This window comes from Myripristis murdjan, chromosome 5 (genome assembly GCF_902150065.1).
Source record: "Myripristis murdjan chromosome 5, fMyrMur1.1, whole genome shotgun sequence".
Taxonomy (NCBI): domain Eukaryota; kingdom Metazoa; phylum Chordata; class Actinopteri; order Holocentriformes; family Holocentridae; genus Myripristis; species Myripristis murdjan.
Window position 1 is genome coordinate 37016032 of NC_043984.1, and position 27500 is coordinate 37043531.

The 27500-nt window shown below is 43.2% G+C and overlaps 2 protein-coding genes across 9 annotated transcripts in view; one reads left to right on the plus strand and one right to left on the minus strand.

Annotated features, from left to right (window-relative positions):
- Positions 1-27500, plus strand: part of LOC115359332 (NACHT, LRR and PYD domains-containing protein 14-like) — a gene marked incomplete at its 3' end in the record, with an annotated part of 845616 nt that overhangs the window by 353522 nt on the left and 464594 nt on the right. The window lies entirely within an intron of this gene.
- slmapa (sarcolemma associated protein a) overlaps positions 1-27500 on the minus strand; it is a 97103-nt gene that overhangs the window by 14564 nt on the left and 55039 nt on the right. For 3 of the 8 annotated variants that reach the window (XM_030051744.1, XM_030051746.1, XM_030051745.1), the window contains 17 exons: positions 26454-26549; positions 25293-25364; positions 24935-25075; positions 24277-24414; positions 22931-23099; positions 21145-21195; positions 18958-19113; positions 16830-16895; positions 14617-14676; positions 13459-13533; positions 12078-12158; positions 5879-5938; positions 4940-5065; positions 4445-4519; positions 4148-4248; positions 3532-3736; positions 2496-2613 (listed from right to left, as the gene is read on the minus strand). In XM_030051744.1, the coding sequence (XP_029907604.1) occupies positions 2496-2613; positions 3532-3736; positions 4148-4248; positions 4445-4519; positions 4940-5065; positions 5879-5938; positions 12078-12158; positions 13459-13533; positions 14617-14676; positions 16830-16895; positions 18958-19113; positions 21145-21195; positions 22931-23099; positions 24277-24414; positions 24935-25075; positions 25293-25364; positions 26454-26549 (1790 nt within the window). The remainder of the gene's footprint in view (positions 1-2495; positions 2614-3531; positions 3737-4147; positions 4249-4444; positions 4520-4939; positions 5066-5878; positions 5939-12077; positions 12159-13458; positions 13534-14616; positions 14677-16829; positions 16896-18957; positions 19114-21144; positions 21196-22930; positions 23100-24276; positions 24415-24934; positions 25076-25292; positions 25365-26453; positions 26550-27500) is intronic. The other 5 variants (XM_030051749.1, XM_030051751.1, XM_030051748.1 and 2 more) reach the window with 4 other exon arrangements.

The following is a 27500-nucleotide window of genomic DNA, read 5'->3' on the forward strand; positions in this document are numbered from 1 at the left end:
TCAGTCCTGATTCCCGTTTTTCCATTTCGTATTTTTGATCCGAGCCTAAAATTGAACTATGAAAAACCAGGCATATTTTGGATTTTGGTGTTAGATTAAAAAACAAATAACAAAATAACCAGTCACTTTTTCATTTTTTAATTTTTGATTGGCAATTGAAAATAGAAAGAACGAATGATACACGGATTGGTTGGCCCTCCCTTGAAGAGAGGAGCAAAGGACACTGGCTTTTATTCATCTTTAAAGCCCTTCATACATCACAAACCTTTTAGCATGGACTTCTGGCACTTCCATGACCCGTTCATCTGACTTGTTACTCCTAAAAGTTCCCCGAGCTTGTACTGAACTTGGTAAAACTGCATTCTCCCATAATGCCCCAAACTCGTGGAACACCCTCCAGCACACTCTGCAGATGCAAGCGCTCCCCTCTCTTGCACAGTTTAAGACTTTAATCTCAGAACACTGTTTCTGATTGTATTTGTTTTAAATGATTTTCTTATTATATGTATGTGCTATTTTGTTTTTAATGCGCTTGTAAACTCGACGGCATTGAAAATGAGGGTAACCTCAATGTCCATTCGAGAATAAATAAAGGTTGAATGAATGAATGAATGAAGTGTGGTGCTAACCCGAATCGTATGACGTATCCAGTTTTGTCCTTTTGCCACATGTGAGCGACTTCACTGTATCTGAATCTGGAAACAGAGCCTTGAAAACTTCAGCCAACAACAACAGAGCGCTTTTTACCACAGATCTTTCACAGAGGAGATATGTTGCTCAAACACTCGCTATGTAGATGTTAAATTATTATTTGTTTTAAAAATGTAAATTACTTATCAAACAGACCTAACAATTCAGCTACCAATGAATGAGCAGTAGTATGCCTGTGATAACATAGATTGAAAAAAAAGCCAAAGTGATACCTCTTCTCTGAATAGACAAGCTAAGCCAGTGTGCTGCTGTTAGCCAGTGAAAATAGAGCGGAGTGGCAACTCTTCACTTTGTTACACAATCTATGTCAGTGCGCTGCTGTAGTCTGGAAAGTTTCTCTGCCTGTTGGACTCGTGCGGTGCCGGTGCAGGTGTTGGAATGGTTTTTCTTGGTGGTGCAGGTGAAACCACTGGAGGGGTTGTGCCACCCAGATTTGCTTCCCTCCATGTGATTTCCCCAGACACACGTTCATATTCCACACAAAAACAGCATTTCATTCAAATTCTGTCAAATTCCGCGTTAAAAACAGATTCCTTTTTATTTGGCTAATTCTGTGATTCAGCCCTGGTTAAGTTGAACTCATGGATTCATGTAACATTTCGGTGCGTTTGTTATATGCACTGGGAGCGCCAGAGTGTACTTTGTGCTTCTGAATTTCCACCCGCCCGCTCGCTCTGGCGCTCTCAGAGACAATTTACAAACGCACCCACACTAGCCTAGTTTTTTTATGTACCTGTTCATCTTTGTTTTTTAATGAAAATGAATAAATTCACACACTTTTACGATGTTTTTTGGGACTCAAACTCTTGGACAGCTAATTCAGAAAAACTACTTTCAAAATTTAAGACTTTATAAAGTTGTGATAAGACTTTTTAATACTTTTTAAGGGTCTTCATTTTCCCAAAATTGATTTATCAGCTTTTAATACTTTAAGACCCACGGCTCCACAGCCAGCACACCTCCACAGCTGATCCCCCGCCGCCCAGTCAGCCACCGGTCAGCCACCAGTCAGTCAGTCACCCAGTCAGCCACCAGTCACCCAGTCAGTCAGCCACCAGTCAGTCAGTCACCCAGTCAGCCACCAGTCACCCAGTCAGTCAGCCACCAGTCAGTCAGTCACCCAGTCAGCCACCAGTCACCCAGTCAGTCAGCCACCAGTCAGTCAGCTGTCAGTCAGCCGTCGTCCCTCCTCTTCCTGACTCAGCTGCTCCCCCCGGCCTCCCTCTCTCTCCTGTCCGCCCACCTCCTTCCCTCGTCTGTTTTTCTCCCCTCCTCTCCTCTCCTCCTCCAGCCTCTTTCACCCAGTCAGCTCTTCACCCGTCAACCCAACAGCCTCTCTCTCTCTGTCTGTCTCTCTCTCTCGCTGTCTGTCTCTCTCTCTTCCTGTCAGTCTTCCTCTCTCTTGCCTGTCTGTCTCTTCCTGGTCAGGCTGCTTCACTTGAGTCCCTCAGTGAGAGTTTAGTTGGTATAAATGTTAATATTTTCAGTTGTAATGGAGTGTTGCTGTCAGCTGTCAATCACATGGTCTAAATATGAATATTTGTTGTTTTTTTTAATGTCCTGCCATCTAAAATAATGTTTTTATGCCTTTGCAATAAATTTCCAGAATAAAAATATGTTTGGATTTTTTAATTCTATGCAGTTAACAAATATTTACACATTTAAAGCTTTTAATTTTATGTTTTCAACCAAACTTTTCCCGATTTTTTACAAATCTGGCATACCACATTACCACTGGGTGTGTGTTTGTGTGTGTGTGTGTGTGTGTGTGTGTGTGTAGGTACCTGTTGAGCTCAGCCTCCAGGCGGAGCAGTTTTTCGGACAGAGCGCTCCGCTCAGCTCTCAAACTTTCACATTCCTGCTGTAAACACACACACTGCTGCTGCAGCGTGATACACTCCGCTGGGGGAGAGAGAGAGAGAGAGAGAGAGAGAGAGAGAGAGAGAGAGAGAGAGAGAGAGAGAGAGAGAGAGAGAGAGAGAGAGAGAGAGAGAGAGAGGGATAGAGAGGGAGAGAGAGAGAGAGAGGGAGAGAGAGAGAGGGAGAGAGAGAGAGAGAGAGAGGGATAGAGAGAGAGGGAGAGAGAGAGAGAGAGGAAGAGAGAGAGTGGAGTTACTTCTCCTAGCATTACTGTCTTTATGCTGTAAAAAAAAAAAAGAAATATCTATTCAGAGCAGACAGAGAGGCAGACAGACATGTTGGAAACCAAACCGAGGATATCATCTGTCATTTGTCAAAAATAAATTTAATTTATTTAACAAACAAACAAACCTATGTGTTATTAATAAATAATCTTTTGTATTTCATTTTTTTCACTTTAAAAAATTTGAAATTGTGCTTTCTAACAAAAATGCATCTTTGTAAGCCAAAGCACCGATTCTTAAAAATATTAAAAAATAATAATAATAATAATAAAAAAAAATCCAGGGAGTTTGTTCAGGTGGATAGAAAAGGCCTGGACACACAAGACATTTTACAGAATTCTGTTTTCACTGCTTCTCTGGTTCAGTGAATTCTAATTCACATAAAAACACACGGATGTGAACTCAGATCCTGATGATTTATCTGCTTCTAACAGTCTGAACCTGACCCGAACGCACCAGCAGCAGCAGTCTGACCTCAGCTCAGCGAGAAAACATCAGACTTGCTCTCCTCAAAAACAGAGACAGCTCTGACACAGGAAGCGGCCTGAGCATCAGCCAGGCCACAACTTCACTATCAGGCCCGAGCAGAACACACACACAGCGCTGACAGTAACACACACACACACAGCGCTGACAGTAACACACACACACACACACACACACGCAGGCGGCTCACTCTGCAGCTGGATGGCGCTGCGCTGCTGCTGCTGCTGCTGCGTGAAGGCCTCCTGCAGCTCGCTGATCTCCGCCTCGTACTTGGCGGCCGTGCTCCTCCAGTGCTCCAGCTCCGCCCGCACGCCGCCCAGGTCGGCCTGCAGGGCGGCGATCTCGCGCTCCCTCTCCGCCGTGGCCGCCTCCATGGCGTGACGCAGGACCAGGATCTGACGACACACACGCAGTACACCGTGAGGAGAGGTTTAAAAAGCGTGGCGCGGTGCTGTTTGACCACACTGGCAATAAGATGGTGTTAAGAAATTGCACAGTTTGTACTGATGGTGGCGCTACAGGAGAGGTGATGAAACTTAAACTTAATGTCACTATACAACCTGTTGTATAATGACAAATAAACTTCCTTGATTCCTTGAAAAAAAAAATGAACGAGCACAGCAAATATGAAACCATCTGAATCAGCAGTACTCATGTTACTGTGTTCAGACATTACATGAGACACCAGTAAACAGGATAAATTAGACTGGACCTTAAGAACAAACAACACACAGTGACCATGTCTGAACAAACAAACAAACAAACAAACAAACAAACAAACAAACAGACAGAGAGAGGAGTGGTACCTCCTCCTGGGCCGAGTACAGCTCCTCTCTGGTGCTGCAGATGGTGCTCTCCCTCTGCTCCCTCAGCGCCTCCATGTCAGCCTGCAGCTTCCCCAGCTGAGCTGTACCACACACACACACACACACACACACACACACACACAGAGAGAGAGAGAGCAAGAAGGAAAGTCAAGAGAGAGCAAGACACACTTGTTAGAAGGGGATGTAACATTATTACATTATTTATATATACTAATTGTGCGTGTGTGTGTGTGTGTGCGTGTGTGTGTGTGTGTGTGTGTGTGTGCGTGCACTAACTCTGCAGGTACTGGATCTGCTTGGTGGACTCCTCGGTCAGCTGACTGTTGCTCCTCCTCTCGTCGTCCAGAAGAGCTGCAGGCACACAAACATCAGAGGCAAATCCCAGGAAATATCCAGGACCAGATTAAGCTCCTTTCAGTTCTCTGCTTAATGGGCCCGGCTAATTCCTGGGTGAACTGTTCCCAGTGTACTCAATGGGATCTGGATTATCCAAGTAATCCTAGTTACCTAGTGGGTCTTGTTATTTCTTCACACTGGTACTGGCTAATTCCTGGGTCTACTGTTCATTATTAATTGTGACAGAAACTGCAGCATTTGGGCATTTTCATACCCACAGTCAGTACTATTATTATCAATAATGATATTAAGGCCAATGCACTATTATTATCAATCTATTATCAGTCTATTATCTTGGTTCCAGCCGCTGTAATGTTCCTTAGCTCGTTCTCCTCATTAACAGTAGTTGTGTGTGTGTCAGCTGATGTTGTTTACCTTGCAGCTCCAGACATTTCTGCTTGCCGGTGTTGGCTAAATCCTGGGCCTCCAGGAGTTCTCTGTGGAGATGGTGGATGACCTGCTCCGTGTCTCCAGGCTCGAGACCGGCCCGGCGCAATTCATCTGCACGCGCACACGCACGCACACACACACACACACACACACAGTTAAAAGACTTCAGAGCTGAACAGACTCAAACCTCACGCTGACGGCTGGAACAGGACATATTTGGCCTGAGGTAACAGATTTTTTGTTTTCCTCCTTCCTTTAAGCTTTAATGGATAATGGATGCAGGTTGTCTTGAGGCATGGACGGACTGGGTGACAGAATTTGTGTTCTTGAGTTTTTGGATGATCTAATTTCCAAATGATATGAATTCTAAAACATAATTCCTAAACCCTTTTTCCTGCATACAGGGAGAAGGGAAAACACCAAGGCGTATCTCCCCTCCTCCAGCTGAGGCGCTGACACTCTGCAGTGTAAAACGTGTTGTGGAGTCAGAGATCCTCGATCTGTGCACAGAGAGGTGTCACTCTGACGGCAGAGCAGATGAAGTGCAGACGGATGCACTCGATAAAACACATGATGCCCTCCAGGCTGGCAGAGACAACATCTCCAGCCTTTCCAGAGACGGGAGGCCGCCCTGCAGTCCCTGCCACAGCGCTGCAGCTCCCCCCGGTGGTCAGTCTGATACACCACAGCTTTAGATCCTGGCCTGAAGTTTTGGTTCCCTCAAAAACTTTTTATTCCCAGAATGAAAAGAGGATGTAGGACACCAAAAGTCTCCACTCAAACCAAAACGAATGAAGTCCTCTGCAGCAGCACCGAGCCTGTGTACTAAACTCTCACACACCTTCATGTTTCAAACACAAACACAACAGAGCGGATCACATGACCACACAACAGCTAAGGAGAGAACGGAGTTGCCATGGTTACCTTTGAGAAGAGCCACTCTGTTCTGTGGTTCATTCAGCTCCTGGTCATCCATGTTGCCGTCTGAAACAAACACACACACACACACACACACACACACACACACACACACACAGTGTGAGGTGTGGAAAAAAGACGGTGAATCCACGCTGCTGGAGCCTCATGAGTCTGTTTTAGTCTGAAGCCAAAAAGCAGATCTGAGGTCAGAATGAAACGAGGGGGCACTCAGAGATTAAATCATCAATACTGCTCCTCATTAATCTGCTGACAGGCTGCACACACGCAGCTTCTCCCAACCTGGGCTACCGTCTGACTTTATCGGACGTCCCGTCCAAAAAAAAATTAATAAATAAATAAATAAAAAATATATATATCTATATATATATATCTATATATCTATATCTATCTATATATATATTGTGACACTGCTGATGTTATACAGTGGATTGAACGGCTGATGACAGATACTTGTTGTATGGTTTCATTTTCATGCTGATGGTGTAAGACAGCTCGTGTCACACAGTTACAGGCCGTCTAACTTTCATTCACATCTGTGTGTGAATGAAGAAGAGCGAGTATTTATCCACTGCAGGGCTCACTGCTCTGTGTTTCCTCGTCTCCATGCGGCTGCACATAACTTCTGCCAGCCGATGGAAGTGAAACCTGAACCTGAACTTAAGAGAAAAGACATCTCCTGACAGATTACCTGTGACCAGCCAGCAAGGAGGTGCAGGACGAGCATTTAATTCACCTGAAAAGTCAATCAATGCCCTCTCAAAGAGTGTGAGGGTTAGGGGTATGTGAGGTTTAGGGGTGTGTGAGGGTTAGGGGTAATTGTCCCTCATCCAAGACAATACATTATCCAACTTACTTAAAGGTATAAGTGGTTTTTAAAGGATATAAAAAAAAAAAATGCAAAAAGTTTTGAAAACTCAGAGCCAGGGGTGTAAACTAACTTTCTGGCTCACTGGCCAAGGGGACCGGTAGATGAAAAAATCTACCGGCCAACATTTTTTTTTTACCGGCCAAAATAACAAATTGCCTTTTGTTGTCCCATATGCATCTGTTTTAGTACTTTTAATTGAGATAACAGTATTAAATTGAAATACATGTTTAGAGAAGAGGCCAAAGTAAGATTTAAAATAGATTTGTTGTAAACAATTATTTTTATTTACATTAACTCTGTAAATATTACTAACTGTAACTGTAAATGTAAATCAAAATGACGTCACGTGATGGTGGAGGGAAGCCTCGCGGCTCCTCTCCGTTTGTTTGATTGTTTGTTTTAAAGTTTAGACATTCTTAAGTCTAGAACTATTCAAACAGTCTTTTACCTTTTCTATCAGCCTAGCCTACGTTACTCTGTACAGGTGTTTAGTAACAAGTTTAGTAATAAGTTTTCGCCATGGCGCCGACCATCAAAGAGATCAAAGAGACTCTTGACTCTCTGGTAAATGATTTCGCGGCGTTCAGAACGGAGCAGCAAAAGATTCTCAGTTTGACAGAAGAAGTTAAGAAACTTCAACTTCAAATCACTGAGAAGAATGTTAAAATTGCGGCACTTGAGTGCCGGGTGGCTGAGCTTGAGAGGGAGGAAACTGCTACACGTTTGGAGAAGCGGATAGAGGAACTCGAACAGTATACAAGGATTAATGATTTGATTGTCAGCGGAATTCTTATCAAACCCCGGAATTTTGCCGAGGCGGTGACGGGCCCACCAACGGAGGAGGGATTGTTGAACGAGCCCAGCCCGGCAGAGGACAACAGCGTGGAGAGACAGGTGACTGACTACCTCCGATCCAAGGGGATAGCGGTGGACCGGAGTTGCATCGAGGCTTGTCACCCTCTCCCCCGGGGAAAGAAGACTGACATTCCCGCTGTGATATTGAGATTTACACATCGGAAACATAAAGTGGCGCTGTTGAAGCAGAGGAAATGTCTTAAAGGCACAAAGGTTTACCTGAACGATAATTTAACGAAAAGAATGGAGATATTGCCAAGGCGGCTCGTTTTCTGTACAAGCAGAAGAAGATCAAGTCCACATGGACGGCAAATTGCAAGGTATTCATAAAGCTAAATGGAACGCCGGAAGAATCCAAGGTGATTGTGATCAAGGACATCAAAGAACTCGACAAGTATCAGTGATGGAGGATTATAAAACGGACAGTTACAAAGTAATGTTCCAGCGTGATTATAAAACTGACAGTCACAATGTAATGTTTCAGCGCATCGGACTGCATGGGAAAGTGACGGTGGATTGGGATTGTAATAATAAATCAACTGTGGTTTGGAATGATAGAGCTGTGCAGTACGAAGGCCGGGAGGTCTCTCGGTTGCACATGAAAATGACTGTGAATTTGACTGTGGTCTGGAGAGATGATGGAACTGTTCAAATGATGCCGCGGGATATCCGCGGAAATGACACTGGACTGAAATGGCTGTAGGTTCTTCCGATTCACCCGAGCCTGCTGATCATAATATGTACGAATCTGTGAGTACTCTTGAGTTCAATTCAGCTGATAATATAGATCATAAACAGCATGAATTAGTAAATGACATAGATCCGGAGGTCCACTTTTACCAGAACATTAATGTACATTGTGAATATTACTCTGAAGACAAGTTTAATTCTAATGTGACTGGTGAGGGGTTCTCAGTTATACATTTCAACAGTAGAAGTCTCTACAGCAACTTCTCAAAAATCAAAGAATGCCTTCAACAACTTAATCATACGTTCTGTGTAATTGCAATTTCGGAGTCTTGGATGCGAAATGATAGAGAACTTCATGAGGGATTAGATGGCTATGAATTATTTTATCAAAACAGGGCACAAAAAAGAGGTGGGGGTGTTGCCTTGTTTGTGTTGTCTACTCTTAAATGTAAAGTTATTGCCAATATGACAACTGCCATTGACAATGTGATGGAGTGTATAACCATAGAAATCAATGTGGAGAGATCAAAGAACATATTAATTAGTTGTATTTATAGAGCACCAGGGACAGGTATTGACTTGTTTAACATGAAGATTTGTGAATTATTTGATAAACAGAAAGAAAAGGTGGTCTTGGTATGTGGTGACTTTAATATTGATTTAATTAAATCTGATGAGCTTTCAGCATCCAAGGAATTTGTTGAAGTTATGTTCAGTCTGTGTCTATACCCGTTAATTCTAAAACCTAGTAGAATAACAAAGGACAGTGCAACTTTGATTGACAATATATTTACTAATGTAATTGAGGGTAAAACTAAAAGTGGATTATTGGTTACTGATGTAAGTGACCATCTGCCTGTCTTTGCTGTGTTAGAAATGAAAAATTTAAGAGTAAGTAAAAATACGCCCTTTAATTTGATTAGAAGGGAAACACCAGAGGCAATATTGGCTCTGAAAGCTGAACTCCGGAATCACCACTGGCAGGAAGTGTATGTGGACAGCACCAATGAAGCATATGATGCGTTTCTGGATTCTTTCATGTTACGATACAACCATTATTGCCCATTGATAGTAAACAAACAAAATCCCAAAAAGAAGCCATGGTTAACCAAGGATTTGGAACTGGCTTGTAGAAAGAAAAACAGGCTGTACAAGGACTTTTTAAAGTACCGTACTAAAGAAAAGGAGGAAAAGTATAAAATGTATAAAAACAAACTGACATCGATTATGCGACTACAAAAAAAAGCTTATTACAACCAATTGTTACAAAAGTATAAAAACGACACCAAGGCAACATGGAGGGTGCTCAATGAGCTGATGAGGAAACAAAGTAAAAAAGATTTTCCTAATTACTTTGTTCGAAATGATAATTCAATCATTGAAAACATAGAAGACATTGTCAATGAGTTTAATGATTTTTTTGTTAATGTTGGCCCTAACCTTGCCAAAGAAATTATGCCTACTGTTGAAGATGACATTGATTCATCTTTTGCAGCAAATTGCAACTCAATGTTCCTTGGTGGGGTTAGTGAAAGTGATGTTCTAGAGGTGGTCATGAAGTTTAAGAACAAAAAGTCAACAGATGGAAACAATATTAGTATGTCAATTGTTAAGGAAGTCATTGACTGTATTCTTGTGCCTTTCACGTATATATGCAACAAATCGTTTGAAACTGGTGTATTCCCAGGAAAAATGAAAACAGCAAAGGTAGTACCGATATACAAAAGCGGTGACAGTCATCTTATTTCAAATTATAGACCTATATCATTGCTCTCTCAATTTTCTAAAATACTAGAAAAAATATTCGTAAATAGATTGGATGGATTTATCGAAAAATACAAATTATTAAGTGATCATCAATATGGTTTTAGAACCCAACGCTCCACTTCCTTAGCAGTAATTGATTTTGTAGAGAATATAGCAACAGCCTTGGACAATAAACAGTTCAGCATTGGCGTATTTATTGATTTGAGAAAAGCATTTGACACTATAGACCACGTTCTCCTTCTAGAGAAATTACAACGTTATGGGATTAGAGGTGTAACCCTACAATGGATAAGAAGTTACTTAGAAAAAAGGTTTCAGTATGTCAAAGTTAACAACACCGAGTCACACCTCAGACCAGTGACCTGTGGTGTTCCACAGGGTTCTGTGCTGGGGCCTAAGCTATTTATTCTCTACGTAAATGACATTTTTTCAGTATCACACATTTTGAAATGCGTCACATTTGCTGACGATACGAATTTATATTGTTCAGGAGTTGAATTGAATGAATTACTATCGACAGTGGAAAGAGAATTGGCTGTGCTAAAAAAATGGTTCAATAGAAATAAGCTCTCCTTAAATGAAAACAAAACAAAATTTATGGTCTTTGGGAGTGGGGTGGCTGATTGTGAAATCAAACTTAAGTTAAATGAAATTGAAATTGAGCGAGTTTACGATATTAAATTCCTGGGGGTCACTATAGATCACAGACTGTCCTGGAAACCACACATTGAATTTATCCGTGGCAAATTAGCCAAATCTGTTGGTATTTTGTATAAAGCTGGGGACCTTCTAAATGAAAAAGCTCTCCATCTGTTGTACTTCTCACTCGTTATGCCCCACATGACATACTGTGTTGAGGCTTGGGGAAATGTTTACAAAACAAATCTAGATCCCATTGTTAAATTACAGAAGAGAGCAATCAGGATAATAAATAAAGCTGGTTATCGAGAAACAACAAATCCACTATTTGTCAAGTCCCGGCTCTTAAAATTCCCAGATATAGTGTATAGTAGAACCCTTGAAATTGTCTTCCGTGTAACATTAAAAACTATGCCGGAATGTATCCTTAAATTATTTTCGCTGAGAAAATCCAACTATAATTTAAGAGGATCCTGTATTTATTATGTAGGTAAGGCTAGGACGAATATTAAAAGCAGAAGTGTTTCTATTCTGGGAGTTAAACTGTGGAATATCCTTAGCGATGACCTGAAACTATGTAGCTCCTTACAGAAATTTAAATGTAACTTAAAACGCAAGTTGCTGCTTAAATATTCTGTGTAGGGTTGGGACTCTTCCCAAATTCTGTGTAAATGCCTTTGTACCTTTCCTCTGTTTATTCCTTGCTATGTTTTTTTGTTTTGTTTTGTTTTTTTTTCTTCTCTTTGCCATTATGTGTGTATTTAGTCTGGTTTGATAGGATAAAGGATAGGCTAAAATAAGCCTTTGGCTTCCGCCTATTCCTATTTCGGCCTTTCATCTGTTATGAATTATACAAGTATATTTATCTTATGGGATGGTCAAATTTCATTTAATGTGCTAGTATGCATTCTGTATTTCTGTTGCTACTTTTGGCCGAAATAAACTTCAAACTAAAAAAACTAACTAAAAAACTAAATATTAATAGAACAAAATAACCTTTATAAATAAAATAAATCTTTTTTTGTAAACAAAATGGCATTTGCAACCAAAAAGGCAGTCATGTTTCCTCAGACATCCCTTAATATGCCTCGGTAACCTAAAACATGGCATCTCTGGTCGTCAGGTCCATCATGAAGTAACCCTGCCTCTGACTTTTTCCTCATCAAAGTACAATATGTAGTCAAAGCTCTACCAGTTTTCATTGTAGCTTAATTAATTCATTAATTATATTTAGTTTCTCTTTTAAACATGTCTGTGGTTGTGTTTGTGTCCCTTGTTGCTGTTTGTTAAAAAAATAAAAATAAATAAAATAAAGGTAAAATGCACCATAAAGGTAATTTGCAAACACAGATGAGAGAGACTGACCTGACGTGTCGTCGCTGCTGCGGTCTTTACTGGGACTCAGAGTGTCCGACATGTCCGACTCTTTAGCATCCATCGGATTCTCTGTGGACACACACACACACACACACACACACACACACACACACTCTTTAGTCAGGAGGGGTGGGAAGGGACATGGTGCTGACGATGAATGGGAAGAGGAGCTCATAACAAAAATACAAATATCACTAAGAAGAAAAACAGGGAGAAGAAATAAAAAAAAAAAAATTGCATAACATATAAAAGGGAAAACAGACAGGAAAAATAGAAAAATAATGCAAACAATAAGTGAAACAAAACAATAAACAATAACAGTAATAAATAAATGATTTCAAAAATGTGGACACGAGTAAATAAAGACGGAGGAATAAAAACACAAAACAACATCTGAATAAGAAAATAATAATAAAACAAAGAAAAACAAACCCAAATATGCTCAGAATCATTAAAATAAGAATGAACAATTTATCTTTAACTGTTTTGTTTTGTTATGAAAAGCATCAACAATAAACAAAGAACAAAGAAAAACACAAAAGGCCAAACGCAGCAGGAGAGACACACACACACACACAGCTCACACACAGCTCACACACACACACACACAGCTCACACACACACACACACAGCTCTCACACACACACACACACACACACACACACACACACACACATACACACACACACACACAGCTGGCTGGTTATTGTTGGGCTCTGTGGAGAATCAGCAGGATTTCTGTTCTCTTTGCTGAAAAAAGCTTTTCAGTCCAGAACCGGAGCCCCAACAAAGGACTGGAGGCATGTGCAGGCATTATGTGTGTGTGTGTGTGTGTGTGTGTGTGTGTGTGTGTGTGTGTGTGTGTGTGTGTGTGTGTCACGGTTACAACTGTTAACAAAAACTAACAAAACAACAAAAACCAGGTGTGAAAAAACATTTCTGTTAACTGACATAAAAATAAAAAGGAGGCTTTACAAGAAAAAAGAGATCAAAATGAAATACAAAATAAAAATACTTAAAACTGAAATAACTAAAATTCTGGAGAAAATGTCTTTAGTTCTCGCCTTTTTCAGTTGATCTGGTTGTTGATCTTTCCTCAGTGAAGACGTTTTTTTAAAAGGGTGAGAAGTTTTGTTGAGTTTTTATTGCACAAAGTTTTTTCTGACCTTTTATTTTAATTAATTATTTTAATTACCCGAACCAAAGCCACGTTACCAGCTTTAGCTTAGCCAGCTTTTTCAAAAAATCTGGAAACAAAAAATAAATAAAATAAAATAAAATAAAAACTAATGAAAAATGCAAAACTATAATATATAATAACCCTGGTGTATGGTGTGTGTGTGTGTGTGTGTGTGTGTGTGTCCTCTACCTTTCAGTCGGTCAGGGCTGGCCAGGCTGTCGTCTTCTGCTGTCTGGTTGTTCTGCAGGTGGGCATCGAGCACTTCTACACACACACACACACACACACACACACACACACACACACACACACACACACACACACACACACACACACACACACACACACACACACACACACACACACACACACACACAGAGAACAGTGCGTTTTATATTGTGGTGGACAAAAAAAAAAAAAAAACCCTGAGCAGAAAATCTCGTTTGGCTCTTTGCTCCACGCTGCTCCGCCTCAGCTTCACTTCCACCTTCGCCGCTCCAAAAGTGATCGTTTACGCAAAAAGGCGGTTCTTCTGTTTCCACCATGAAGCTCGCAGGTCGACCTTTAACCTTTAACCTTTAACCTTCACATCCGAACACGTGGAGCCAGCAGGGCCGGACGTCCCAGACCACAGCGGCTCTCGCTCAGGGAGACTAAAGCAAAACGAGGCGTGGAAAAGCGTTCGCCTCAACTCAAACACAAAGAAAAACGAGAAAAAAAAAAGAAATGATAACCGACTGAAACCGTGATGTGAGTTTACAAAACGAACATTAGAAGGAAAATGTCTTCAGCTTTCGTCTGTCTGGTTATTCATCTGTCCTCAGCGAAGACGTTTCTTAAATCTGTTGATGTCCTGTTGAGTTTTTATCACACAACATATTTTTTTCTGACCTTCTGTATCTCATCCCGGACAAATCCACCATGTTACAGAAAGACAAAAAGAAACGATGAAACTACGAACAACTAAACTAAAACTGAGCATTTTCAAAACATAAAACCAAATTAAAGCAGCGAACCTGCTTTTAAAAACAAATGAAAACTAAACTGACACGGAAAACAAACAGTCAAAATGAAATAAAAGTAAAAACTAATGAAGAATACAAAACTGTAACATCCTTGGCTCAGATGTTAGATTATGGGCTGTATTTGGCCAAAAATGAAGAAAAAGACAAACTAAATAAATCTCAATAACGACATATCGCTCAAAACAAAACCGTCCCCCCCAGTTTCCGGTCCAACAGGGACGATGCAAACACGTGGAAACAAGAAGCAACAGCAGGAAAATGGACAACTCTTTCCACGGTTTGATAATTTCCAGTAATATGAAATTTCAGATCAAACACTCACCGTCAAAGTTGGCCAGTTTGTGGATCGAAGAGCCGACGGCCTCCTTCAGCTGCTTGACGGCTGCAGAGAGAGGAGAGGAAAGACAGGGAGAGGATGAGCCGCTGAAAGAGTGAAACCCGACTTAAATCTGGAAGACAACCCAGAACCCGGATTTGACCGAATTAAAAAAAAATAAAAATAAATAAATAAATAAATAAAGGAAAACAAGGGGGAAAAGCATCGAAATCTGCCCTGCTCAGTGTGGATTCTGCTCAGTGTGGATTTGACCGCGGCAGAAATTCCACTTCACAGCCGGCTCAAGACAACATCAGCTTTATCGGCCACAGGTGAGGAAATGTGCCTGTGGCCTCAGAGCTGCTCTACCTCCAAGAGGAACCCGAGTCCATGTCAGCACAGTGAGTCAGAGGATCAGAGGTTTGTGTTAGAAGACACCGACGTGGTTCAGATGTGTGACTCTGAGTGAAGGAGTGTCTGCAGCTCTAACGCACCACAGGCAGGATGAAGACACAAAGCCTTTACTGCCACTGGAAACAGGACGGATTAATCCTGTAGAAATACTTTTTGCCGCTCTAGGACATTTATTCTACCGCTGAGCACCAAAAAGCTTTAAAATACGTCGAGCAGCAGAGTGAAACAGGTGCAGGAGCTCAACAGCGCCCCCATCAGCTCCTAACCCGCTGCAACAACACATGCAACGCTGGCATGTGATTGGCTGCTGGTGGGAAATGACAGGGGCCACAGGGGCTCAGCGTGAAGCCACCGTTTGTCTGTCAGGGGCCAAACCTACAGAAACGTCTCCCTGAGCGCTCGGCCACCAAGACCCGGCCGGCCGCCTCACCACAGTCTGCATCAGATACAGGAGCAGAGCCCGAGAGCCAAAAAACCAAACAGGAGAGAAACAAAAGAAAGACTGACTTTAGAGATTAGAGCGCGTCCTTTAAAAAGTCTTGGTCATGCGTGGAGCCCGGATGCAGGGAGAAATACGAGCTGCTGTCCGACTCCCTTCACACTCAATAAGCTCCACAACAAACACACTGACGGTCAGACCGCACGCAGGAAAACACACAAACACTTTATATTAGGGATGCACAATAATACTGGCACATCATCCTTCTCGGACAAAATTTACGATGAAATTAAATATCAGTATCGGCCTGAAATGACAATTTCTGCCGATATGACATGCCGATATAAATCAGATCAAATCTGTCCTGGCTGTGTGATGTCAGGAGAGAATCATCCAAACCTGTTTCAGCAGGATGGATCTTACAGTTTTGCTGGAAAAAAAAAACTATATAAAAACAAATATGTTATGCTTTACTTTTTTTTTTTTATTTTGCTCAGTGAATGTGCACATTTTGAACAACACTGTATTTAATGTCTACACCTGCCAGTGGGCCTTCACAATAAGAGCATAATAAAACGTTAATTCCACTGCAGAAGAGACTTGATGTTTTCTGCTATTAGCTGAAAAAAAAAAAAAAAAAAAACATGTGCCTCTATCAGCATCGGCCAAAAGAGTCGGAAAATACTGACATACCGGATATCGGCAAAAAATCCATTATCGTGCATCTCTACTTTATACTGAGAGTCATTTCCTCACGGGAGAGGCTGAGACACGTCTGTCGACTCTGACGACCAAATGAAGTTCAAAAGACCAAAAAAAGGTTTGTGCTGTCAGACACCTGTCAAGCAGTACCAGACCCTACCAGACGACACACCTGTCTGTCTCTCAGAGGTCTCTGCTGTCGGACACCTGTCTCCCAGCCCTGGATTACACTGCAGGAACACGTCCACAATCTGAAAGGCACGTTTTGGCTTCCTCTCTTCTGCTGCTGGTCCAAGTCACCGTTCTGTCACAAAACTGACTCTGACTCAGGAAACTGTTGGTCTCACCCAAAATGCTCATGCCTGCACCTGTCTGCCTGTCTGCCTGTCTGTCTGTCTGTCTGCCTGTCTGTCTGTCTGTCTGTCTGTCTGTCTGTCTGTCTGTCTGTCCAAGCTCTTATGTTGAAATGTCCTCCCTTGTTTAAATAATATTGGATAGTTTATCGCTGAGCGTGTAGGGCAGTAAACATCCCTCCAGATCTGATCCCAGCCAAATGTCCTCAACAAGGAGGATCAGGGAAATGACCAGAACACATACAAGTGTGTGTGTGTGTGTGTGTGTGTGTGTGTGGCGACGTGCATCAGAGGTGGGTGTGTGTACTCACGCGGACACTCAATCAACTGTTGGATTCGAGTGCAGTCTCCCCCGCTGTTGTTAACGTGACAGTTGTCTGACAGAGACACAGAGAACGGACGTTACTGAGAGCGACGACAGGAGAGAGAGACAGGCCGCGGGAGACAGAGACAGGCCGCGGGAGAGAGAGACAGGCCGCGGGAGAGAGAGACAGGCCGCAGGAGAGAGAGACAGGCCGCGGGAGAGAGAGACAGGAAGCAGGAGAGAGAGACAGGCCACAGGAGAGAGAGACAGGCCGCGGGAGAGAGAGACAGGAAGCAGGAGAGAGAGACAGGCCACAGGAGAGAGAGACAGGCCGCAGGAGAGAGAGACAGGCCGCGGGAGAGAGAGACAGGAAGCAGGAGAGAGAGACAGGCCACAGGAGAGAGAGACAGGCCGCAGTAGAGAGAGACAGGCCGCAGGAGAGAGAGACAGGAAGCAGAACAGAGCTAACGAGATGTGGACAGACCGAGAGACAGGCCGCTCGACAGACAGACAGACAGACAGACAGACAGACAGGGCAGCAGAGAAAGCCGGCCCGGGCGGACAGACAGGCTCCACACGGTGGGTCTGGATGGACAGGAAGCAGAGAGCCAGACGGGCAGACAGACCAAAACGAGCGCTCCTCTCTGCACACCTGAGTGGAGCTCACCGCCCCGCCCACTCAAACTGCACTGGCTTTCTTCACTAATGTCCCCCTTTGGAATATTTTTTCAGCCCAGTTCCCCCACACCAGCGGGGAGAAAGAAAAAGGTAGAAAAGGATCCTGTAAGCCGAGGTCCAGCTCAGCTGCTTCAGCGTCTGAAACCACGCTGATGACCATTTAGTTTCTGCTTCTTTTTCTCTTCTTTCTCTTTGTTTTCAGCTGAATCGCTGCTACATCAAAGGGAGAAAAATAAACCTTACACTGCAAAAACACAAAATCTTACCAAGATTATTTGTCTTATTTCAAGTCAAAAATGTCTTATTTCGAGTCAAAATATCTAATTACACTTAAAATAAGACATGATCACCTCAGAAGTAACTTGTTTTTAGACAATTTTCACTTGTTTCAAGTGAAAATTCACTTGAAACAAGTGAAAATTTGCTTGTTTCATTGGCAAATTTTGCCAGTGGAAAAAGTGAAAACTCACTTGAAATAAGTGAAAATTAGCTAGAAACAACAAACAAATTTTGCCAATGAAACAAGCAAATTTTCACTTGAAACAAGAGACAATTGTCTAAAAACAAGTTACTTCTGAGGTGATCATGTCTTATTTTAAGTGTAATGAGATATTTTGACTAGAAATAAGACATTTTGACTTGGAATAAGACAAATAATCTTGGTAAGATTTTGAGTTTTTGCAGTGTACAGCAGCTCTGAGGCTGTCTTAATCACTCAGTGGATCACGTGGATTTGAAATACACATCTGGGATTTTGAAGGTGAAGGTAGAGGAAGATCCACCACAAACTAACTTCTCCTCAAACCACCCTGCTTTTTTTTTGTTTTTTTTTTAATTTCCAAGATGTGTATTTCAAATCCACATGATCCACTGTGTAGATAACCCTGTTTAAGAGCTGCTCTAAGGTTTATTTTTTCACTTTGAGGGAGCCAGGCTAACGACTCCCATAGACTTCAAGTCTTTATGCTAAGCTAACAAGAAATGCTACACAAAGGAACTGCACCAGTGGACGTCCAGAGGAGAAGATGGTGTCTCAGTCTGGAGAGTTCCTTTAATATCTGGTCCCTCTAAGCACAAACACTTTGGGCTTGTATTCTGTAGCTGGTTGGATTACGCTCTCACTCCTAATGAACCAAACTGCATCTCTCCTGGAAGAAGAAAAGCACCTTCACGCCGTCTCTGTGCCATCACTTGGTGCCACCAGAAAGAAAATACTTTTATTTTGAAAACAACAGTTCAGTCCTTAAACCTTCATCAAGTAAAACTGTTCTCACCTGACTGACCAAACCAACATAAAAGCAGGAAAAGCTCCATATAAATCACTAAAACAAATCGCTCAGCCCCGCTCTGACGCCGGGTGCTGGTCCAGCTGGTTTTTAAAGTGAGCACCAGTAAGAGACCGCCACCTCAGAACACACACTCCCACGTCCCCGGTGAGGCAACATCAACCAAACTACCATCAGCGTCTTCGTCTTCGCCGACAGCGCCATCGTCGGTGTCTGTGTCCTCCTCGTCCTCCTCATCCTCCTCTTCCCTCCGGCGCTCAGGTTTCTGCAGGCTCTGTTTGTCCTCTACAGGCTCCTCTACTGCTCCGGGGGGGAGGAGGCTGACATCTGTCACATGACCACATCACATATATACACTTTTGTTTTTTTTTTTTTTGTTTTTAAATCAGCCGGCCACACCGGAGGGCTCATCTTAAAGATCACAGCCTCTCTCACCGAATAAAACTGCCCAAAGTGGCCAAACACAAACTTCACACATTCACTGCAGGAGCCAATCAGCGACTCAAAGCCCCTTTTCCCCAGAAGAAGAAGAAGAAAAAAAAAACAGTTCATGAAGAATCGGCAAAGCATCCCAGAAACCAATTCAACCAGAAAGTGCAAACCCACAAAAATAATCACCACCACGCACCGTCAGGATCAGACACCATGAGCGCCGCCACGCCTCCTGTGAGCCGCCCAGAGGTCATGACAAGGTCACACATTCACCTGGTCTGCTCCACAGCGAGGTCATCCTCCTCATTTCTCTGTTTTCTATGTTTTCTATGTCTATGTGGTGTGTGTTACTGCAGAGGAACATCCAGATGCCCACACTGTGATCGCTCATCACATTAAATCTGACTGGACCAGCTGAGCACCTGTGAGCGTCTGCAGGCTGTACACCTGGACCTCCACCAGGGCTACACGACTTTCCACAATCTGATTTCAATCTCTGTTCAATCTCAGTTATTTTGTTAGTTTCTCATTTGTTTTAGTTTTAATTTTGTGTTTTTTCCACGGGAGCTCAATTTGTTTTGACTTTTGAGTGTGTTCAAAAAGGTTATTTGTGTGATGGATGCAGGCCAACACATACAGTGGAAAAAAGTTTTTTGACACCCTTAAAATTTGACACAATCTCAAATATTATCATGAAATATTTGTGGAAAACTCATTTTTTGTGTCTCAAAAGGTGTGGCTGCATTAGACAGATACAAACAAATACAAATTATATTTTTTTTGTTTATTGTTTCCAAGAAAAACTAGTCAAACTAAATTGTTGACAGTGTAATCTTTATCTTCAGGCGTGTTTCCTGCGTTAGGTTCCTTGTTTTAGCCATTTTTGTGTCTGAAGAACTGTCAGATGTGCTGCTTTATATAGACACCAAGCTTGGCAACAACAATTGTGTCTTTTAATAAAAAGAACCACCTTCATCACTGCTACCAAAATGACCCAATACTCCAAATGTCTTCTGTATTTTTATGGAACCAATCAATTTGAAGTTTTTAATGGCTTTTTTAGGATTTGTTTAGTGTTTTGGCTGTGACTGGACTAAAAGAAATTGCACTTGAAGACCTAAGAGTGATTTGTTAATGCAATATTTCACAAATGCATGGGGGGTCCAAAAACTTTTTTCCACCTCTGTATTTAAATAGAAGAGGTATTTTCAGCATTTTAGAGCATGTAGGTCATACCACTGAGGCTGAAGGCTCATCACAGCCAATAAACCCGGGGAAAACACTTCCTGCTCCTCACAGCTGTTTGATGAGAACAGCTGTCAATCAAATGGAATAAATAAGTTCTGATTGGATCGCTCCGCTCCAACCTGTGACGGTAACTTTTTAAATCGGCAGTAAAAACCGCAGGCTCGACTCAGGAGACGTCAGCTGAGAGAAAAGACCTCAGATCCTCAGTTCCAGGATGTTTGTACAGCCGGAGATTCACGTTTCAGTCACACATCAGTTTAAAGAAACCTTTGCCTTAATGATATGTTGACAGCTGACAGCGTTTTTTATGTGAGCACACCTCGGCTGCACTCAAATAAATACTCAGTGTTTAAAACCTTAACCAACCACACACATTAGACCAAGACAGGCTGGGAAAAAAGAGAGAGAAAAAAAAAGAAAGAAAGACGAGAAGAGAGTCAAACTGGCACCATGTGGGACAGAGACGGACGGACGGACGGACCGATGGGCGGGGCAAGCATGCAACAGGAAGTGGTCATGCAGGAAGTCGTCATGCGTCGTTATTGCAGGAAAACAAAGTGAAGTTAGCAGCCACAGGAGGACAGACACCGGCGGGACGGACGGCTCGGTCGTGTGTGTGTGTGTGTGTGTGTGTGTGTGTGTGTGTGTCACAGAGCGGAGCAGAGTGTGTGGACTCACCCAGACTGTTGTTCTCTTTAATGCTTTTCTCCTGCAGCTGTTCTAACCGCACTGTAAACAACAACAACAACAACAACAGCAGAGAGCAGCGGTGACTGACAGGAAGTTGCAGTCCGGCCGGCTGACCCGCCGCCTGTCCCCGCTCTGTGTCTTCCCACAATGCTCGGCTAGGTGTGTTCAGCTGGTTGCTATGGTAACGGTTGTCGTAACCGGGAGGCTAGAGCAGAGCTGGATGGAGGTGGATGGAGGTGTGTGTACGTGTGTGTGTATTTAATGCATCTTCTTCCACATGTGTTTGTGTTTACATCTCTGTGTGTGTGTGTGTGTGTGTGTGTGTGTGTGTTACCGTGTGGTGACATACCAGTCAAAAGTTTGGACACACCTTCTCATTCAGTGTTTTTTCTTTATTTTTACTACTTTCTACTTTGTAGATACAAACTGACATCAAATATATGAAGCAAGATTTATGGAATTATGTAGCAAAGAAATTTTTTTTTAATTAACTCTAAATATGTTTTATATTTTATATTCCTCAAAATAGCCACCCTTTGCTCTGATTACTGCTTTGCACACTCTTGGCATTATCTCAATGAGCTTCAAGAGGTAGTCACCTGAAATGGTTTTCACTTCACAGGTGTGCCTTATCAAGGTTCATTAGTGGAATTTCTTGCTTTATCAATGGGGTTGGGACCATAAGTTGTGTTGTGCAGAAGTCAGGTTACTACACAGCCGACAGACCTATTGGACAACTGTTAAAATTCATATTATGGCAAGAACCAATCAGCTAACTAAAGAAAAACGAGTGGCCATCATTACTTTAAGAAATGAAGGTCAGTCAGTCCGGAAAATTGCAAAAACTTTAAATGTGTCCCCAAGTGGAGTCACAAAAACCATCAAGCGCTACAACGAAACTGGCACACATGAGGACCGACCCAGGAAAGGAAGACCAAGAGTCACCTCTGCTTCTGAGGACAAGTTCATCCGAGTCACCAGCCTCAGAAATCGCAAGTTAACAGCAGCTCAGATCAGAGACCAGATAAATGCCATACAGAGTTCTAGCAGCAGACCCATCTCTAGAACAACTGTTAAGAGGAGACTGCGCCAATCAGGCCTTCATGGTCAAATAGCTGCTAGGAAACCACTGCTAAGGAGAGACAACAAGCAGAAGAGATTTGTTTGGGCCAAGAAACACAAGGAATGGACATTAGACCAGTGGAAATCTGTGCTTTGGTCTGATGAGTCCAAATTTGAGATCTTTGGTTCCAACCGCCGTGTCTTTGTGAGACGCAGTTTGGGGTGAGCTGGACCGCAGAGTGAAGGCAAAGGGGCCAACAAGTGCTAAACACCTCTGGGAACTCCTTCAAGACTGTTGGAAAACCATTTCAGGTGACGACCTCTTGAAGCTCATGGAGAGAATGCCAAGAGTGTGCAAAGCAGTAATCAGAGCAAAGGGTGGCTATTTTGAGGAAACTAGAATATAAAACATGTTTTCAGTTATTTCACCTTTTTTTGTTAAGTACATAACTCCACATGTGTTCATTCATAGTTTTGATTCCTTCAGTGAGAATCTACAATGTAAATAGTCATGAAAATAAAGAAAACGCATTGAATGAGAAGGTGTGTCCAAACTTTTGGCTGGTAGTGTATCTATGAATATCTGTGTGTGTGCTTGTGTGTATGTGTGTGTTACCCTGTGGTGACATAGGTGGGTGCTTTTACATATGCATCTTGTGTGTGTGTGCATGCGTGTGTGTGTGTGTGTGTGTGTGTGTGTGTGTGTGTGTACCCTGCAGGGCGGTCAGCCTCTCGTTGGTGAAGTCGTTGTCGGCCTGCAGAGCTTCGATGCGAGCCTGGAGAACCTGCTCCTTCTCCTCCATCTCCTCGATCCGCAGCTCCAACTCCTTCTTCTCCGTCGCTCCTCGCTGCGTCAGCTCCTCCTGACGGCCCTCCGCTACCTGGAGGGGAGGGGGAGGGGGGAGGGGGGTCTTTAAACCTTCCTGGGGTCTTTAAACCTTCAGATCTCCATCCGAGGGTTTTTGGCAGAATGGGAGGTGTATCGATGAATGCTATGTTGTCAGGTACTTTCAAGGTCATCCATTCATATTCAAAAACGTTCAGGACTTTTATCCCCCCTCAAACTCACAGGGTCTGTCTCAATCAAAGGGCTAGATGACTACTAGGTCTCAGCCCACGGTGCCCACGTAGGAGGCGTCCGACGTAGGTACCGATATCAAGTTTACCGGAACTAAAAGTTTAGTGAACTGGGACGGTGTAGCCTGCGGAGGATTCCTACGTCATTATTATCGAGGCTTCCCGAGGCGCATTCGAGTGATGCAGCGTAAAATGCCGAAGTAGGTTTGGGAGGTGTGTCAGTGAACACCTGTGCATGAAACCAAACGATAAGCAGCTTCAGCGCTCTCAAGATGGACAACATGGATTCTGTAGTTTGATGTATTTTATTTTATTTTGTCTTCGTGAAGATGCAGGAAATTAAGATAATTGTTACACCTCACAAACTGCAACAGACTGTCCCAATGAAAGGAATTGTACACATGGCTACATTATAACGTACCTGATGCGCTGATGGTTGCTATGGAAACATCATGCAAAATGCCTATCTAACTCATCAAACTAAACTTGCATTTACAGGCGTTGTTCAGATACAGTTAACAGCTAAACCGAATCTATGGTGGTGATTATAGGCATGAAAACTTATAAAAACGTCATGATATAAACATGAAGACGGTCTAAAACATGCTTCATAATTCCAGCAATGGTGGCTGATCGAGAAATTCAACCGGACCGAAAGGTACCCTTGGAAGTAACCCTAACCCTCCCCCTAACCCTAACGTAACCCCTAACCCTAACCCTAACCCTAGCCGCGAAGCATCGTGGAGGTGTTTCCTGCAAATTAGTCAGAAATAGGCTGGACCCCGCACGGTAAAGTTGAACTGGGACAGCACTTGTCGCTCCGCCGTGACGTAAACAGCCTACAAATACGACCTGGGTAGCGTACAGCCTTTGAATTGGGACAGAGCCATAATCTTTAAAGGATTTTCAAGGCCTGCAGGGAGCCTGTTAGGGGTCTCATGAGTGTCATGAGTGTAATGAGTGTGTGTCTCCAGGCCGTACCTTGATTTTGTCGGTGAGTTCCTTGATCTCGTTGACGGCAGCGTTGTATTTGTTGGCGAGTTCCCGCAGCTCGTCCTGGCTCCTCTCGCTCATCTCCTTCAGGTGGGTGCACTCGTCCTCTGTGTTGCTGAGGGAGCGCTGCAACACACAACCAGAGTCCCGTTCACGGCGGGTCTGCCTCAGCCAAACCTCCACAGCACGCTGTCCTTCAGGACTCGTGTCTACAGGTCAGTTTACCACCGGCTGCGACTCAGAGACGGAAGCAACTCATCACATTTGCTCACGCTGCTGTAACTCAGTAGCTGTTCAGATCCATTACAGAGAACACATGATCAGTGACAGACTGGGAACCTTTCACAATATAAGCTCAGTCGGCAAAGATGAGAAGAGGAACCTGCTTCTATTTTCTGTCATTTTACAAATTTCACAATAAAAGCTGCAACATGAAAAACTGCAGTGAGGACCATTTAGACTTAACTGGCAAAAAAATGTGGAATAATTGACCTACTGCAGTCAGATACCAGCAGAGGAACAGTACTTCTACTGGAGAAGCAATCTGTTGGTCCTTTTTCCACCACTGGCCTTTGTTCATGGTGTGTGTGTGTGTGTGTGTGTGTGTGTGTGTGTGTGTGTGTGTGTGTGTGTGAGAGAGCCCTACCTCCACCTCGGACAGCTTCCGGACCACCTCGATCTTCTCCTGCAGAACTCTCCTCAGAGACTCTTTGGCCGTCGTCTCGTAGTTGTGTTTGTCCTCCTGCAGAGCCAGGAGCTCCTTACGCATCCCCTCCTCTGTCTGAGACTGGAGGAGGAGAGGAGGAGGAGGAGGAGGAGGAGGAGGAGCGGAAGAGGAAGAAGACAGGAGAGGAGGAGGTTGAGGTTGAGGAGAAAAAGGTGGACGCAGGAAGAGGAGGAGGAATGTGAGGTTTACTTTGTTCCATTAGTTGTTATCACTAAGATGGTGCTGTATATTCTGGTGGTTTAATGCCCATGTGTGTGTGTGTGTGAGTGAGTGTTACCTTAGAGTACGCTTGTAGCTGGCTGCCCATCACCTCCAGTCTGGAGAGCAGACGGTCCTCATGAATCAGAGCCTGATGGACACACACACACACACACACACACTTTCAGGCCTTTTAAAGTCTAACAGTCTAGGTTCATTTTTCTTTCTCTCTTATTGGCCATGAAGCCTGGAAGCCCACTGAGGTGAGGGCGCCCGGCTGCTGTGCTGCAGGTTCTGTGGCCGAGGAGGTGAGGTGGAGCTGCAGACACACAGCCATCTCTTCATGAGAAGCTGCTGCATGGACAAGCACAAACAAGCTGTGGCCTGTTTCCAGGGATTACTCTGAGATGGACGACTTTCATCTTTAAACATCAATAAAAGAGGTCAGTTTAACGTAAATCTTTCTCTCTCACACATTTACAACCGGCCTGAGCCAAGCCTTAAGGTTCTTTACTGCCTCCACAAACAAAGGTCAGTATAAAATGGAAGTTTTTGAATGAGTGAACTTCCCTCGAGACGGTATGATGCCGTCAGATGAGAGCAAAAGTTAAAGGTAATGCCGACGTCATGAGAATGAGCTGAACAGAAGTGTATAAAAATGTAAAGCTTCTATACATAAGGGATAAATAAGGGAGAAGTTAAACGAGGCACTTCTTCCTCGGTGATTATCCCGCTTACACCACGGTCATCTGCCAAAAATGTAAAATAAAAGCATTTGCAAATCTTTGGTTAAAGTTTTGCAGTCAGAATCAAAAAGTTGTGACGTAAGAGCTTGAGCTTCATGACGAGGAAAGATTGTGGGACCCAGACGAGTCCTCAGGTGTGCTGTTTAATGTCCTGTGGCTGCAAGCGGACGGATTAAGGAGCGCTGAGTAAAGCTGAGCCCGACAACATGTGCAGTACACCTGTCAGCCAATCAGAAAAGAGTACTGACCCAGACCCCTGGTGTAAGGACCTATAACAGTTATGACATTATGAGTGTAATGTGCAACCAAGTGGGAGAAACTGTGCAGAAACTAGTATGAATAATATATAGTGTGTAATATAATATAGTGTGAATACAACCAGGCAGGCGACAGGAGCTTTTCTTTATGAGTAGGAAGCCCATATTCATCATATTTACAGTTTCACCATATGGTGTGAAACTAAACAGCTGCTCAAGATATACGTAACGCCCCACCTGCCAGCTGCTCTCCGAGGCCTCCTGAGTGGTGGCTAACAGACGCTGAAGAGTGGCTAGTTTCTGCTCCAGCATCTGCTCTCTGTGTAAGGCCTCCTGGAGAGAGAGAGAGAGAGAGAGAGAGAGAGAGAGAGAGAGAGAGAGAGAGAGAGAAGAACCAGATAAGCACCAATCCATTGCACAACCCTGACAGGAAGTGGTATTGTTTTAGTCCTGCCGCGCTGCACAAACTGCACATGTAAACAGTCAACAGGCTCCAGAAGCGCCTCAGTATCTAAAGAGCGACCGTCTCCAAGCTTTCTGATTGGTCGGTTTCCCCCTGACCCAGGATGCACAGCGGTTCCTCAGCTCACGCCTGCAGGCTGAGAAACAGCACAGCGTTCTGTCGAGTCTTAGGCTGCCTGATGTCTTTCTACTGAGGGAACTTAAATGTGGACGGCAGAAATCATTTCCACATCAGAAGCTGCTGCTTAGTGTTCAGAGGCTCTGTGGCTTCTGTTCATTCACTTCTCCTGGTGAATATCTGCTTCCTGTCATGTGCTGTTTCATCAGATTCTTACAAACTGGAAACAGGTCAGTGGTCGCTGCCGCTGCACAAACTTCAGCTGATGCTCTGTTATCGGGACTAAATGTTTTTCTGCTTTGATATCTGAATTATTTATTGGCCAGACGGCTGATCTTTTTTTTTTTTTTTTAAACCTCACTGCTGATACCGATCTTTCTACCAGCTTTTAATCTTTTACTTTATGTCCCAACAATTCAAAGTGTCTGCATATATAAGAGATTTGCTAGCACATTCCTTTTTTTAGAAATTGCAAAAAGACAGTGGTGTCATGTGGAAGCAGAGACCTTGAGGACCAAACACATCATGCTCGCTGAGCACAAAGGGGACAGAGTCAGACTTAAACATTTAAAAACAGATCATACAAACATGTGCTGAGCAGAATTAGGATGCTTCTGGAGCCTCTTTCCTCCACCCTGTCCTTGATAATATGCTCAGCAAGTTTGTAAGCATTCAGTTTGAAGAGTGGTCCCTTTCAGATGTTA